This window comes from Montipora foliosa, chromosome 12 (assembly GCF_036669935.1).
Source record: "Montipora foliosa isolate CH-2021 chromosome 12, ASM3666993v2, whole genome shotgun sequence".
Lineage (NCBI taxonomy): Eukaryota > Metazoa > Cnidaria > Anthozoa > Scleractinia > Acroporidae > Montipora > Montipora foliosa.
In genome coordinates, this window is record NC_090880.1 from 20,991,820 (window position 1) to 21,005,452 (window position 13,633).

A 13,633-nucleotide genomic window follows, 5' to 3' on the forward strand; every position below is an offset into this window, starting at 1 on the left:
TATATATAACTGCTATATATATATATATATATATATATATATATATATATCTAATAATCGCTGACGAACTTCTCACAGGTCTGGTATATTTAGTGTAAACATTACGCTTTTGGCTCGAGAGACCTTCTTAACTCAGTGTATACAAATTGTCCTCTTCTCTCTCGTCCGCCTGTGAATCATCCTTCTTGTTGATCCAGCGTCATCTAGTTGGGGAAAAACTAAATTCTTTGAAAGATCTTTTGGATCCAAAAAATATAATTCTTTGAAGGACAATAAAAACATACAACGAGAAAACTAGTAAAAACTAATTAAAAGCCCTAACACGAATTGATTCCGATTGCACATAAGAGTCGGTGTTAACTTCTGTATAACAAACAATTCATAGACAGGCAGTCAAATTTGTTCGTGCACTTCATTAAAACACTAAAATTCTTTGAAAGATCTTTTGGATCCAAAAAATATTTGTCGCGAAAATGCTTGCCAATTAATGAAGAAGAGTTTTTGTGTTCCTTCAACCAATATAACCTGCATCGCACAGGTCACATTCAAACTTGTAAACAAGGCACTGTTGGTTCACAATCGGCGGCTTAGCTTCTCGCAGTTTGAGATCTTGTTTAATCTTCTGGCTGACAAAAACGGGCTGAACGGTCGTGTGGATCTTATGACTTAAATCCTTGAGTTGCGAACGCACAATATCAGCTGAGGCCTGATCTTTAAACAGTAGGACAACACGAATTGGGTCTGATCGATCCCTGACATTAGGGGAGGAAACAGGTTGACCCGATGCTTTGGCGGCAACAAATCGTGAAATGGAAGAGTTGACAAGTTTTTCAGGATATTTTAGTCGAGAAAACAATAATTTCAATCGATCACATTCTTCAGAGAAGTAGTGCCAATTGGACGAAAGTCGAAATGTACGATCAAGCATCGTTTTTAATAATCCACGTTTGTACCGGTCATCTTCATGGCTCCTGTAGTGTAGCAGGAGGCCAGTATTTGTGGGTTTAACATACACCTTAGTCTCAACATGTGCATGTTTGTTGAGCAGCTGGGTGACCAAAAAAGTAAGCTTGGCATTACTCTCCGTCTCCATGGTGACCTTAATAGAGGAATGGCACTGGTTTAAAATGTCGAGAAGATTGTCTGCGGATGCTTTGTCTGGCATAATGATCTGTGTGTCGTCCACAAATCTCTTGTAGCATGTAGGCATCTTGCCTTCACGCTCCAAGGTTTCCTCCATGCTACACATAAAAGCGTTGGCTAATAAAGGACCAAGGGGGGAGCCCATAGCAACTCCGTCGGTCTGTTCATATAGCTGGCCGTTGAACGTGAAAAGTTGGTCCTTTGTTGCCGCCCTAAGAAGATCGACAAGGTCCAGCTTGTTGAGATTAAGATGGTACTTATAATTAAACAAATTATTTATGAAAGCCTTATCGGCGGGTAGTTGTATGGTCTCCCCCAGAGGTACATTGGCGAACAGGGAAGAAACATCATAAGAAACCAGAATATCACCGTTGTTAATCGCCAATTCGTGGACCTCATTCACGAACTCGAAGGTGTCGCTTATCATATACTGGTTTATGGCGAGAGGTCTAAGTTTTTCATCTAGCCATTTGGTGAGGTCATAATTGTAGGTCTTTGTAGCTGACAGAATAGGTCGCATGGCTAACTCTTTCTTGTGCGTTTTAGGCAAACCGTAAAGGTGGGCTAGCCTGGAACCTGACGGACAGACAGACTCTGCAATTCGAGTGGGTAGAATTCGACGAACAAGTGATTCTAGCTCCTTTTCCTTTTATAGCAAGGGGTGATAGTGTTTCGGTGGCCTACCTCTACACTTTGGTCTATCTGGTTCAACCATACTAAATTTGGTGGCATCGTTTGCGGATGCGTCAGCAAGTAACCGAAGGTATTCATCTTTGTCCAAGACCACGACGCCGGATCCTTTGTCAGGTTTTGTTATAACTATGTCATCTCGCCTCTTCAACCGATGAATGGCTTTCAGGAGTGCTTGTGGAGATTTAGAGCCCTTTCGATGAATATAATTTAACGCCACCGACCGTAGAGTCGACGCTGCAATGTCACGAATTCTTCCGGTAAACCTGGCTCGAGATTCCAATAAGCTTTCTGAAAGCTGGCCTTCACGTCAATCGTGGACACGTGTTTAGGTATGACAAATTTCAAACCACGACAGAGCACAAGCTTTTGAAAAAAAGGAGAGTTTTGTACGAGGAGATGTTAATAATGTGTTCGTCAACGTCTTCCTGTCTTGATAATAATCGTGATATTTTCCTGGTGTGGATATTTAAAACCTCGTGATAGTGCTTCTTGCGAAGCTCGGTCATCGTTCTTAGAATACAAGTGAACGAAAGAAGCTGCATATTTGACGTATCTCGTCGGAGATCGAATTGATCTCCGATTTGAGGAATACGCTGGGCCGTCTCTTCTCGCGAAGTTCTTCAGCGAGAACACGTTTAGAAAAGGTCTCAGAATAATGTTTCCATTTACGACATTTATCTTGATCAACTTTGGCGAAGGTAGGTGTGAAGTCAAAGTTTTCACAAAGGCGAAGGAATTCAATAGAACAATCACAATTTATCCCCCTTTAAGTAGCATTTTACAGTTTTTCGCTTATCTTGGCTTTTTCTTTTGTTTCTTCTCATCAGGGAGGCAGTGTTATCGACAAAGTATGGATCATCAAGGATCTACACGGCCCGGAGGCTTGGTTTACGAACAGCCCTAATAATTAGAATTCATTTTGTTACTCTAATTAGAAATACATCGGTCCAGTTATACAGAAAAAGTCTAACGTAGACCATAGTTCATATGGTCCGGTTATGAAACCCCGGAAACTTCAAAAGTGAGAACTGCGACATCACCCTTCGTGTTAAATTGACGGAGACAATTATGCACCATCTTTTGTTGTTGGTTCACAACTGAGTTTTGAATAAATTAATCGAGACTCTAGATTGGCTGTCTTTTCGAAAATGGGTGTGGTTTGTGCATGGTCAAGGCCACAACCGCGAACAAAAAAACATAAAACAAAGAAACTTGTCGAGTTTCATAGCCATCTCAATATGTTAACATGCGTAGACATAGATCATTTGTGCTCTTTGATATTGTCCCTCCGGAACATGTAAAGATCAACTAAAAGATGGGTAGAGAGAGGCCTAAAGCGATCGTTCTAAGTTATGGTACTATTCCAAGACTTTGTCGATTAACGGCAATATCATGAAAAAAGATAGGGTGATAGTGATGAACTACTATCAGAGGTCTGTTTTCCTTTGCGTTCGCTGGGCTAACGAATACCGGAAAAGAGACCTCTGCCATGGGTCGAGACTCACTTAGATACAACCGCCGTCCACGACCTTCGACGGGACTGTTCAAAAACGCATGTCCTATGTTATGTTTGCTGACTGTGACTTGGGCCCGCTGTGTCTCGCGCATGCCTTTAAAGTAATTCCGCTGTTACTAGGTGAGCGTACACAACATGAAGTATCACGTGAGGATTCGGTTGTTAAGTAACCGCCGCGCATGCTCAACATAGTGAGTTTCGACCCATGAAGGCAGAGGACTCTTTTCTCGTACTCGTCTGCCCAGTGAACGCAAAAAGAAAAGAATGCTCTGCTAGCAGGGAAAGACAGTACCCGATTTAATGCAATTGATATTCTTGTTGTCACCCACCCGGTCTTCAAAAACAGGGATCATGTTGTGGTCGCAAAATTTAGCAGGTGGTCATTTCGGAAAATAACAAACTGTGCATAACAAGGGAAAATTGCATACATGTTTGACAAAGTTAGGACGTTGATGTTAGATAGAATAAATATTTTATAAGGCTCGCGCCGACCACGCTTAACCAAGAACTTTTTTATGACAATATTGTTTTGTCATTGATAAAATGCTCCTATGCCTATTCCTAACGATCCAAATGTAGAGTGCTATGCTTAAGTAATTACACACTAACGTGCTACTCTCAGTCACGCATAATTTTACAATTTAGTAGCGGGCGCCTTGTTTCCAAAGTTTTTTCACCACATTTATGTCATCTGGCTTTTACCAGTCTACATTACTGCCGAAACGTTTTCCGAAACGTTCGTAATAATAGAAGACCTTTGAAAGTCAGCTTTCGTTGTCGTTTTCGATCGTTTTAGTGTGGATGAAAGACGAAAAAGCGTCCAAAAGTATGGGTTTTCTAATAAAAAGCACCTGCCGTAATTTTCACAAACTGAACTTAAGTCCTTAATTATGAAATGACATACTTGGATAATTGACTGCCCATTTGAAAGGTAAACTTTTGCTTCTGTGAACTCTGGAGCTCTTGTCATATCCGTCGAGAATTTTTGCAATGGATTCAGAATTTGACGTGAAAAAATATTTAGAAATTATAACAACAGAAATAAACACGGATCCGAAACAAACCATCAGTGAAATGTGTGTCACGATATGGAATTAAAGTTGTAGAAATAGACGTGGAAATTAACGCCCTAAGTAGCCTAAAAGATTTTCGAATTCTTTTTAAACTTCTTCACTTCATAGATGGTCAATTTTCCTCCAAGCGAACTTAAGGTTATTTTTGAAGCTCATTATTGAAGAACCTATGTAGAAGACTCGGCTTGTTCTTGTGCTGTTAACGGTACATACTATGCGGTTCGTTTTTAGTCTTGTACGTAGCAAGCCCCTGGGAAAAACTCCTCAAAAAGTCCTTTGTGAACTGTAAGCTCCCGGTTCTTTTCGTGGTTTTACCGTAATTTATTAACCTTGTCATTACAACGTTACCTAAAATGTACATTTTTTCGGACTATTTGTTCGTTACTATGAAGCAGAAAGAGCCGAATATTCTTTCATCAAAGATGTCTTCACCTGTAAGTCTGGTAACCGGAGAACATGTTTAGTGCAAATACTAAATTTACAACCCACCGATGCGAATTTTCCTCCCAAGTTTTATCTGAAAAATGGTTTTCAAGAAAATTTGATAGCTGAGTAAGAAATCTGTTAAGAACTTGTGTGTTTTCGGTAGACTTTTAGACAGAAGGCAAAAATTGTCAACATTTCCCTTCCGCTCTGAAACACATCTTTGAACAGGAAATTGAATAAGGAAAAAACAACGAAGTTTCCCAAGTAATTATTAAGCCAAAATGCCCCTTGTGAAAAAGCTAAGCTTGCCAACCGTGACAATCATTCTTCGTTTCTGCCGACAAAGTACTCCCCGGTGGGTGTTTTCAAGTTCTTCATTTGTCCGATACTCTAATTTCTAGAAACTACTCTGAGGATAATGATGTGAGTTATTTATTTCTTTGATCGTGAGCGGGCGGTATCCTGAGAATCCTGCAATCTGATTGGTTCCGGGAGCGGGCAGTATTTTCCTATCTCCTGACCACGGTCATGGTAACCAACTACGCTAAGCGCAGAGTGAAGTTGCGAATTGAAGGAGCAAAGTTTCAATTTGTCTTAATTGTTTTTCACCCTTCTTCTTGGCTATAAATGGCTATAAAGCGCCTCTCGGCAAGAATGAGACTGGCAAGTTCATGGCCGAAGCTGCGAAATGAACTGGTCTAATAGTTTAAATAGAATTTAGAAATAAATAAAAATGTTATTCACCGGCCTTGGTCGGTCCGTATTGCGAAAAACTGTGCCCGAGGTCTCGACTGCTGTAGGAAGGCAAATATTAGACAATGTAAGGGAAGAGCAAAGAAGAGTTACTGGTAAAGGAAGAGCTTTCAAGGGAACTAGAAGAGATCAACGCTGAGATGAAATCCCTTGCTGGAGACAAGGATAGATGGAAACTCTTTACCAGATGGGTCCGAGGAGGGAGTGCTTTATACAGAAAGACTCCATTTTGCGGTTGTTGCTGAAATTATATGGAAGATGGAGCAATTTCGTTAGCTTAGAGCACTATCCCTAAATAATGATGAATCCCTGTGTATCCGCACACTATGGTGCCAATGAATTGTACGGTTGTTATCTCCCGAAGCTCCCTTTATCGAGCGCCAGGATGCTTAAATACTCCACTCTTTGAAAGTGGAAATTTCACCCACGGACTAACAATGTTTGGTGTTTCACAGACCAACCTCGCTGGGAACGAACGAAGTTGTTCACCGACATTCCGCCGCCAGGTGTATTATTCTCGTTGTCTTTTCCTAACTATTACTGATCACAACACCGCAAATTCCATGCCCTACCCTTTGCGAATAGTGTGTGGGTTCTTTTACGTCCCACAGAGGGATGAGCATTCAGGAGTTGTGAGACGGAGCCTGCGGCTTACCGTCCTTATCCAAGAAGACCAGACCAGACAGTCTAACCATTTGCAGATGTCATTACAAAGACAGCTCTTCCTCCTCAGTTATTTGATTCACTGAGTGCTGATCCAGCCAGAGTCGAACTCACGATCTCCCGTTTGATAGCCCGGTGCTCAACCACCTGAGCCACCGGTGCGTGGTTGGTTTGAAGAACAAAACAACCGCCTCAAGGCGTCCTTCACAGCTTGTCTCACTTCTGTGATCTTCCAGCAGTAAAGAATGGGGTTTAGAGATGAATTAAAATGCAGCAAAGTTACCGCGCTTTCCACTGCGACGTGAAAAGTTGCCGTCTGGCTTCTTCGCAACTCTCGACTCGGATATGCGAATGGCGACACCAACAAAAATGGCAAATAACAAGAGACTAATGCCAACTGTACGCACATTCCACTGAACACTGTTTTTCGGTATCGTTTTATATTCAATGGAATTGTTTGATTCGCTTGTTCCTGGACGTTGTCTCGAACTTGATTTTGATAACGGCGCAGGGTGAGGAAAATCATCGAGTAGCAGGAAATAGATGTCACAAGACACAACGACGTTGAAGAAATCCCGAAAACAAGCCATACAGCGTAGTCCCAATGCGAAATGGCTGCCGTGAAGGTTGAGAAAGCCCAAAACGCGATCACAGCTCCATATATGCGTTTGAGAGTTACAACTTGTCCGTACCTGAGTCGTAACAACAGAGCAAGAAGTCTGTCCACACTGACGGCGGTTGTTGTCAACATTGATACTCCACACAGAATGGTGCGTGCAGTCCGACACACTGCATACGTGTAGCGACACATTTGGGGCAATTGATACAACAAAATCAGGAAGAGAGCAATTTGAAGTGGTTGTGAAACGATACCAACACAGAGATCCGTTACCGCCAGGTTTCGAAGCAAAACTTTAGAAGGCGGATGTAAGGCTGTTTCTCTTTGAAGGGCAATGACGATTAGAGTATTTCCCATCGTTGCAGTCAGGGCAAAAATAATGTTGACGACTGAAAGACATATTAACGGGATGTGTATCTTTTCGGATAATTCTGTAGAGCAGAAAAAGTCCTCCATTGTTTGGCGATGTACTGTAAAATTTGTTGTCGACATTTTAAATCTCCAGGCAGTGTGGTCTCCTTCTTTTACAAACATCTTCATGTCCTATTCATTTCATACGTTGCATATTTATGAATTTATTTATTGATGTCATGCAAGGGGATTACTTCAAAGCCATAAATAATTTATCTTTTACCCACTTTGGACCTTAAGGTATTCCCTAGAAATAAAAGTTGTCATAGATTTCTGACGAAACTTTGCACACTGTTGTAACATGTTTTAGGAGATGACAAAAATGTAATAAGAATGAGGGTTCACCGAGCTCGTGTCCATAGTACGACGCTCACAAATACGTCAATGAAGAGACCGGCACGCAGCCCTTGGTACGACTCCCGGAATTGGCTCAGTGGACACAAAGAACGATACAAAAGAAACAATGGGTTCTAACCCTAAAAGCAATAGACCTGCGTTTTAAAGGGATCCAAATGAAATTAGAGGTTGTAAAGAGCTGAGTCCTGACTGGCAATTTATGCCACTTCGACTATTGTGGCGCATCCATGATGTTGGACTGACAAATTTAGCTCGGTTTTAGAAATGTAATCCAATGCATGATATGACACGGACCCTGGTGTCATTCCATGGTTTCACTTGTATACCTGAAAAATGTATTTGAATGTCTTTGTGAGTACTTAGCACTTCAAAATAGATTTAACTTGAGTGTTGGCTGTTGGACTCGTAATGACTCCTTCCGTACAATGTTATACTGGCCATAAATTTTTGCTGATTTTTTTACTACTCCATGATAACACCATTCTCAGCAAAAATATGATATATAAAATGGGGTTCACCGTACTCGTTAACAAGAAAATAGGCATTATTTGACAGATTAAACTTGGCTTCAATGAAAATCCGCCATTTTATCAATGTGCGCGTCCAAAAGTATGGGTTTCCTAATAAAAAGCACCTGCCGTAATTTCACAAACTGAACTTTAAAGTCTCCGGAGCTGTTGTCATATCCGTCGAGAATTTTTGCAATGGATTCAGAATTTGATGTGAAATATATTTTGAGATTGTAGCAACAAAAATAAACACGGAAACAAACCGTCACTGAAATGTGTGTCACGATATGGAAATTTAAGTTGTAGAAAGAGACGCCGAAATTATCACCCTAAATGGTCGAAAGGATTTTCGCATTCCTTTTAAAGTTGTTCATTTCATAAATCGTCAATTTTCCTCCAAGCGAACTCAAGCTTATTTTTGAACCTGATTACTGAAGGGCGTATGTAGTACACTCGCCCTGTGCTTTGTGCTGTTAACGGTGCATGCGGTTGTGCGGTTCATGTTTAATCTAACTTGTACATAGCAAGACTCTAGAAAAAAGCTCCTCAAAAAGTCCTTTGCGGTGAACTGTAAGCTCCGGGTCCTTTTCGGGGTTTTACCGTAATTTATTAGGCTTGTCATTACAACATTACCTAAAATATAAATTTTGCGGACGATTTGTTCGTTACTATCAAGCAGAAAGAGCAGACTATTCTTTCATCAAGGATTTTTTCAGCCTAAGGCTGGTAACGGGAGAACATGTTTAGTACAAGTACTCAGTACTCCAAAGCCACTTTGCAGACCATCAACGCCAATTTTTCTCCCAAGGTTTGTTTTAAAACCTGGTTTTCTAAGAAAATGTTATAGCTGAGTTAGGAGGCTGTTACGGACTTCTGTGTTCTCGGCATACTTTTAGGCAGAAGGCGAAAAAAAATTGTCAACCGTTTCCCTGCCGCTCTAAAATAAATCCTTTTGAATAGGAAAATAAGGGGAAAAAACGGAAGTTGCCCAAGTAATTATTAAGTCAAAAAGGCTAAGCTTGCCAACCGAACGCCCAAAGACGGGAGAAAATGACTTCTTCGTTTCTCTTGACAAAGTACTCCATGGTGTTTTCAAGTGAAGTCCTTGATTTGTCCGATATTTTAATTTAATGCAACTCGTCTGAGGATAATGATGTGAATTTACTGACGGCCAAAAAATATTATTATAAAGATCATAACCTGATAATTTGTATTCCCTTATAATTTTTTTAATTATACACTTGATTAGATAATATTGTAACTAAACCAATTTAATTCAAAATTCATTTAAATTCGTGATTTCGTGGATTTTACGGTACATTTTCGATAAATTTTTATATTCGTATTTCAGTTTATCTTCGTTATTTCGTGGCGTACCTGTAAACTAGTAGCGACCACGCTAATAAAGTGTTATCAGTTGACCTGCTTGGAACGACTGTGTTAACTTTGTTTCTCGGAACACAAACGAAAAACAGCCATAGAATCGCTTGCTCAACTTGATAACTTTATTTTTCGTTTTTCAACCTCGTGGTTCGTGACGCATCACGTGACTTAACAAAAACACTTATTTTTATGGGGGTGGGCTAAGTCCTTACTCCCCACACACTCCCCCGCTAAAAGAAATGTCCTCCTGGACACTGCAACGATGGCCTAACCGTACAATTAAAATCTCAAATATGCGAAGAGAAAAAAAACTGTTCTCGTAGGATGATCAGGCCCACAAAGTGCAGTTTATCTCCTAATCCGACAATTGAATCAAGGCCAACTGCAGTGCACCGAAACACTGCCTCAAAATGTTGAACATTTTTTTTTTTTTTAACGAACAAACAACAATGAGACAGTAACTGTGAAGTATGGCATTATCTTCGTCAAGTGTCTCTCGGTTGTCTAAAAGACCACTGGAGGGACTGACTGGGACACATTCACGGCAGGGAACAGTGAACACACTGGACACACTGGTAGACAAGGAGGTGGATAATACAGCACCGGAATGCCCCATGGCCAATACGATGGATAATACGTCTGTTGATCAACAATGGCATTCACAGGTGGACCTGAACGCTAGATACAATGGTAACTTGAATTCCTGGATGATCGTAACATAGCACCATATTCAGGTTGCTGATATGTAACGGTCCTGTTCTGGCTGATTTCGCTGTAGAGGATTGTTATCTTCCGCAGTACGTGCTGCGTTGTCGGGTAATTCCTGCTCTTCCTCAACCACAGTCTGGCCTCAGAATAATCTGGCTGTACTTCATCAGTAGCCTGCTCTGCCGTGGTTGTTGGCAACTGTAACCGCTCTAAGTCCGTGGGTGACATACCAGGGAATTCTTCGTCGTTGTCGCTTTCGCTAATACTGCAGTCGTAACTTCTCTCTTGACTCCTAACGTTTACTGGGGTTGCCCTCCTCTCTTGAATTGTCTCTCTTGACCCAGAGGGAAGGAAGTCACAAGGCAGCAGGAGATTCCTGTGTAACACTCTTGGTTTACCTGCTTGTCCCTCAGGTCTCACTTCATACACTGGTAAATCCCTATTCTGTTTTACTACAATGTGTATCTGTTGCTCCTAAAAGGACGGATGCTTCCCTGGTCCACCACGATCCGACAAGTTCCGTACCAATACCCTGTCCCCAGGCTTCAAAATTGAAAATCACACCTTGCGGTCATATTGTCTTTTGCCATCAGCAGCTGACTTTGAGCTGTTCTTGATAGCCAACGCATAAGCCTCCTTCATAGCAAGTTCCCATTTCTTTACCTAATCTGTCCGGGTCAGATTTGAGTCATCACGCCCAAGTCCAAATATTAAATCAACTGGGAGACGTGGTGACCGACCGAATAATAGGTAAAAAGGAGAGAAACCAGTTGCATCATTCCTGCTACAATTGTAGACGTGTACAACTTTGTTCAGCGAATTCTTCCACCTATGTTTCTGACTTTCTGGGAGAGTTCTCAACAGGGATAACAGAGTTCGGCTAAATCTTTCAGCTTTCCTTGTGGATGGTAGGGAGTAGTCCGAAGACGCGTGATTCCACCAAGCTTTTGCAATTTGTGAAAGAGTTTATTTTCAAACTCCCGTCCTTGATCGTAAAGTATTTTCGCTAGGAAACCAAATCGAAGCACAAAGTCATTGTATAAGCGCTCAGCTTCAGTTGTGCTTGATTTATTCTTACTTACATAGGCTTGAGCGAATCTGGTGAAATGGTCGACAATGAGTAAAAGGTACTCAAAACTGCCCGAGCTTTGCTCCAAATGTAAGAAATCAATGGATACTAATTCCAGGGGTGCAGACGTGGTGATGCTCTGGAGTGGCGCACGAGTAGGCAAATTAGATTGTCGTTGCTTGAGACATGGACATACTTTCGTCACAAAGTGGACAATGTCACTTTCCATATTCGGCCAATAAAATCGTTCCCGGTGCCAACAACTGTACAACACGTGGTGCACCTAAGTGTCCCATTTCCTAATGAAGTTGTTTGAAAATAGCAGAGTGAAACTTCCAGGGTAGCACTAATTGTGAAAACGATCCACTTTTCCTGTACAGGAGTCCATCTTGACCTTGATACTGTCTATGCCGTTGTCTCATTAAGATCCTTGTAGCTGACAACTCATTTCTAATCTCCCACAGTAAGGGCCATTTCCCCTTTTTCTTGAAATTCAGAACTTTTCCGATAACCGGGTCTTGTTCCTGAGCATTCACCAGTTCAGCCCGGCTAATAATGCCCAAAGCAGAATCAATGTACTCTTCATCAAGGTTCAAGAGACTGGCATCAGTGCTCACTGCTGATACCCAAGTAGCATCTCCCCGTTCTTGGGCTTCTACCCCCACAAAGCCAGAAACGATGTCATTTGGCGAAACAATCTCAGTGCATACGGTTTTACCTTCATGCAGGAGGCAACGTCCATTGGCATTTGAGAAAGAACATCCGCGGCCTTATTTGAGTGCCGAGGTCTGTATTTAATTGTGAAAGAAAAGTTTGCCAAATCCGCTACCCATCGATGACCAGTGGCAATTTAATTTGGCTGTTGAAAGGGCATATGTAAGCGGGTTGTTGTCGGTGTATACAACAAAGTGGGGTGCATGGCAAAGGTAGTGTCTGAAGTGTTCACAAACTGCCCACTTAAGAGCCATGAATTCAAGTTTCCCTGAATGGAGATGATAGTTCCTTTCTGCTTTTGAAAGTAGTCTCGAACCATAACCATTGACACGCATCTTGCCATCTTGTTTCTGGCACAGTACTCTGAGTACTGCTCCAATTCCCTGTTGAGATGCATCAGTATGTAGAACAAAAGGTTGACTGAAATCAGGGTATGCCAGAATTGGAGGATTTACAAGATGGTTCAACAGTTCTTCAAGAGCTTTTTGATGCTGCTCTTCCCAAAAAACGGGTTGTGATGATGGCACGGTCCCGTGATTGAGAGAGCTTGTCCTTGGCTTGATACATTTGGAGGTATTCTCTAATGTTGACTGTAATAACTGGAAGAGTGGATGAGCAATTTTAGAGAAGTCCTGGATGTATCGACGGTAATATCCTAGAAAACCCAGTAGCTTTGTTACTTCACCGACTGTCCTAGGCTTGCTATTTTTCAAAACTCTGATTGCCGCAACATTTGATGTGTCAGGCCTGTATCCTGCTGCTGAAACAATCTGGCCCAGGTACTTGACTTCTCGCTTGAAGGGCCTACATTTCTTTGGCTTAAGCTTAAGACGATGATGTCATCAATAAAACTTGTGCATATGTCATCCCTAAGACCATCAAGGCAGTACTCCATGAAACGTTGGAATTCTCCAAGTGCATTTTTCAGGCCCATAGGTAGACGAACCCACTTATATAAGCCCCAGGGAGTCACAAATGCTGTTTTATGTCTACTCTCAGGACTAACAAAACCTTGATGATAGGCCTTCCCCTGATGTAGTAGGGAAAACCATTGGTTTCCACCGAGACTTTCTAACGCGTCTTGCAACCTAGGTAATGGATGACTGTCACGAATGGTTTTCAGGTTTAATTGTCGATAATCAATGCATAGTTTCAAAGTCCCATCTTTTTTTCGAGCGCACACAACAGGTGAGGAGTATGCAGACCTTGACTTCTGAATCCAAAGTCTGTTCAACAAATCTTCCACATATGGTTTTACTTCAGCATAAAGTGGTCGGAGGATGGACGTACACTTTTTTCTGAACTGGAACTGAGTCAGTCAGATTGATCTCTACCTGCAATTCCTCCTCGGCCCCCACATCATCACCAGTTTTTGAGAACGACTCTGCTTCCTCCTCAAGCATTTTCCTTTAAATGGTGCGCTGTTCCTCAGAAAGTCCCTCAATGTCAACATCTGGGATGTGGTCGTATCGGTTTTCACTGGTGTTGAATTCAGAACAACTGTCGCATGAGACTTCATTAACCCTCTGTTCCTGAATATTGGCTTCCCCGGAATTCACAGTGATGGATGAGGAGCTTTCCTTTAATTTCACTTCT

At 41.6% G+C, this 13,633-nt stretch overlaps 2 protein-coding genes across 2 annotated transcripts; both read right to left on the reverse strand.

The window, feature by feature from the left end:
* Positions 1 to 472: 472 nt before the first annotated feature.
* LOC137978749 (uncharacterized) lies at positions 473 to 1,288 on the reverse strand. Its single transcript, XM_068825799.1, has one exon. The coding sequence runs from the start codon at positions 1,286 to 1,288 to the stop codon at positions 512 to 514; it is 777 nt and encodes a 258-aa protein (XP_068681900.1). The 3' UTR covers positions 473 to 511.
* A 5,118-nt stretch (positions 1,289 to 6,406) lies between these two features.
* LOC137980976 (adenosine receptor A3-like) lies at positions 6,407 to 7,426 on the reverse strand. Its single transcript, XM_068828355.1, has one exon. The coding sequence runs from the start codon at positions 7,424 to 7,426 to the stop codon at positions 6,407 to 6,409; it is 1,020 nt and encodes a 339-aa protein (XP_068684456.1).
* Between the last annotated feature and the right edge of the window lie 6,207 nt (positions 7,427 to 13,633).

Coding starts and splice junctions, on each gene's coding strand:
- LOC137978749 (XM_068825799.1), bottom strand. CDS start 1,288: ATGGGCTCCCCCCTTGGTCCTTTATTAGCCAACGCTTTTATGTGTAGC.
- LOC137980976 (XM_068828355.1), bottom strand. CDS start 7,426: ATGAAGATGTTTGTAAAAGAAGGAGACCACACTGCCTGGAGATTTAAA.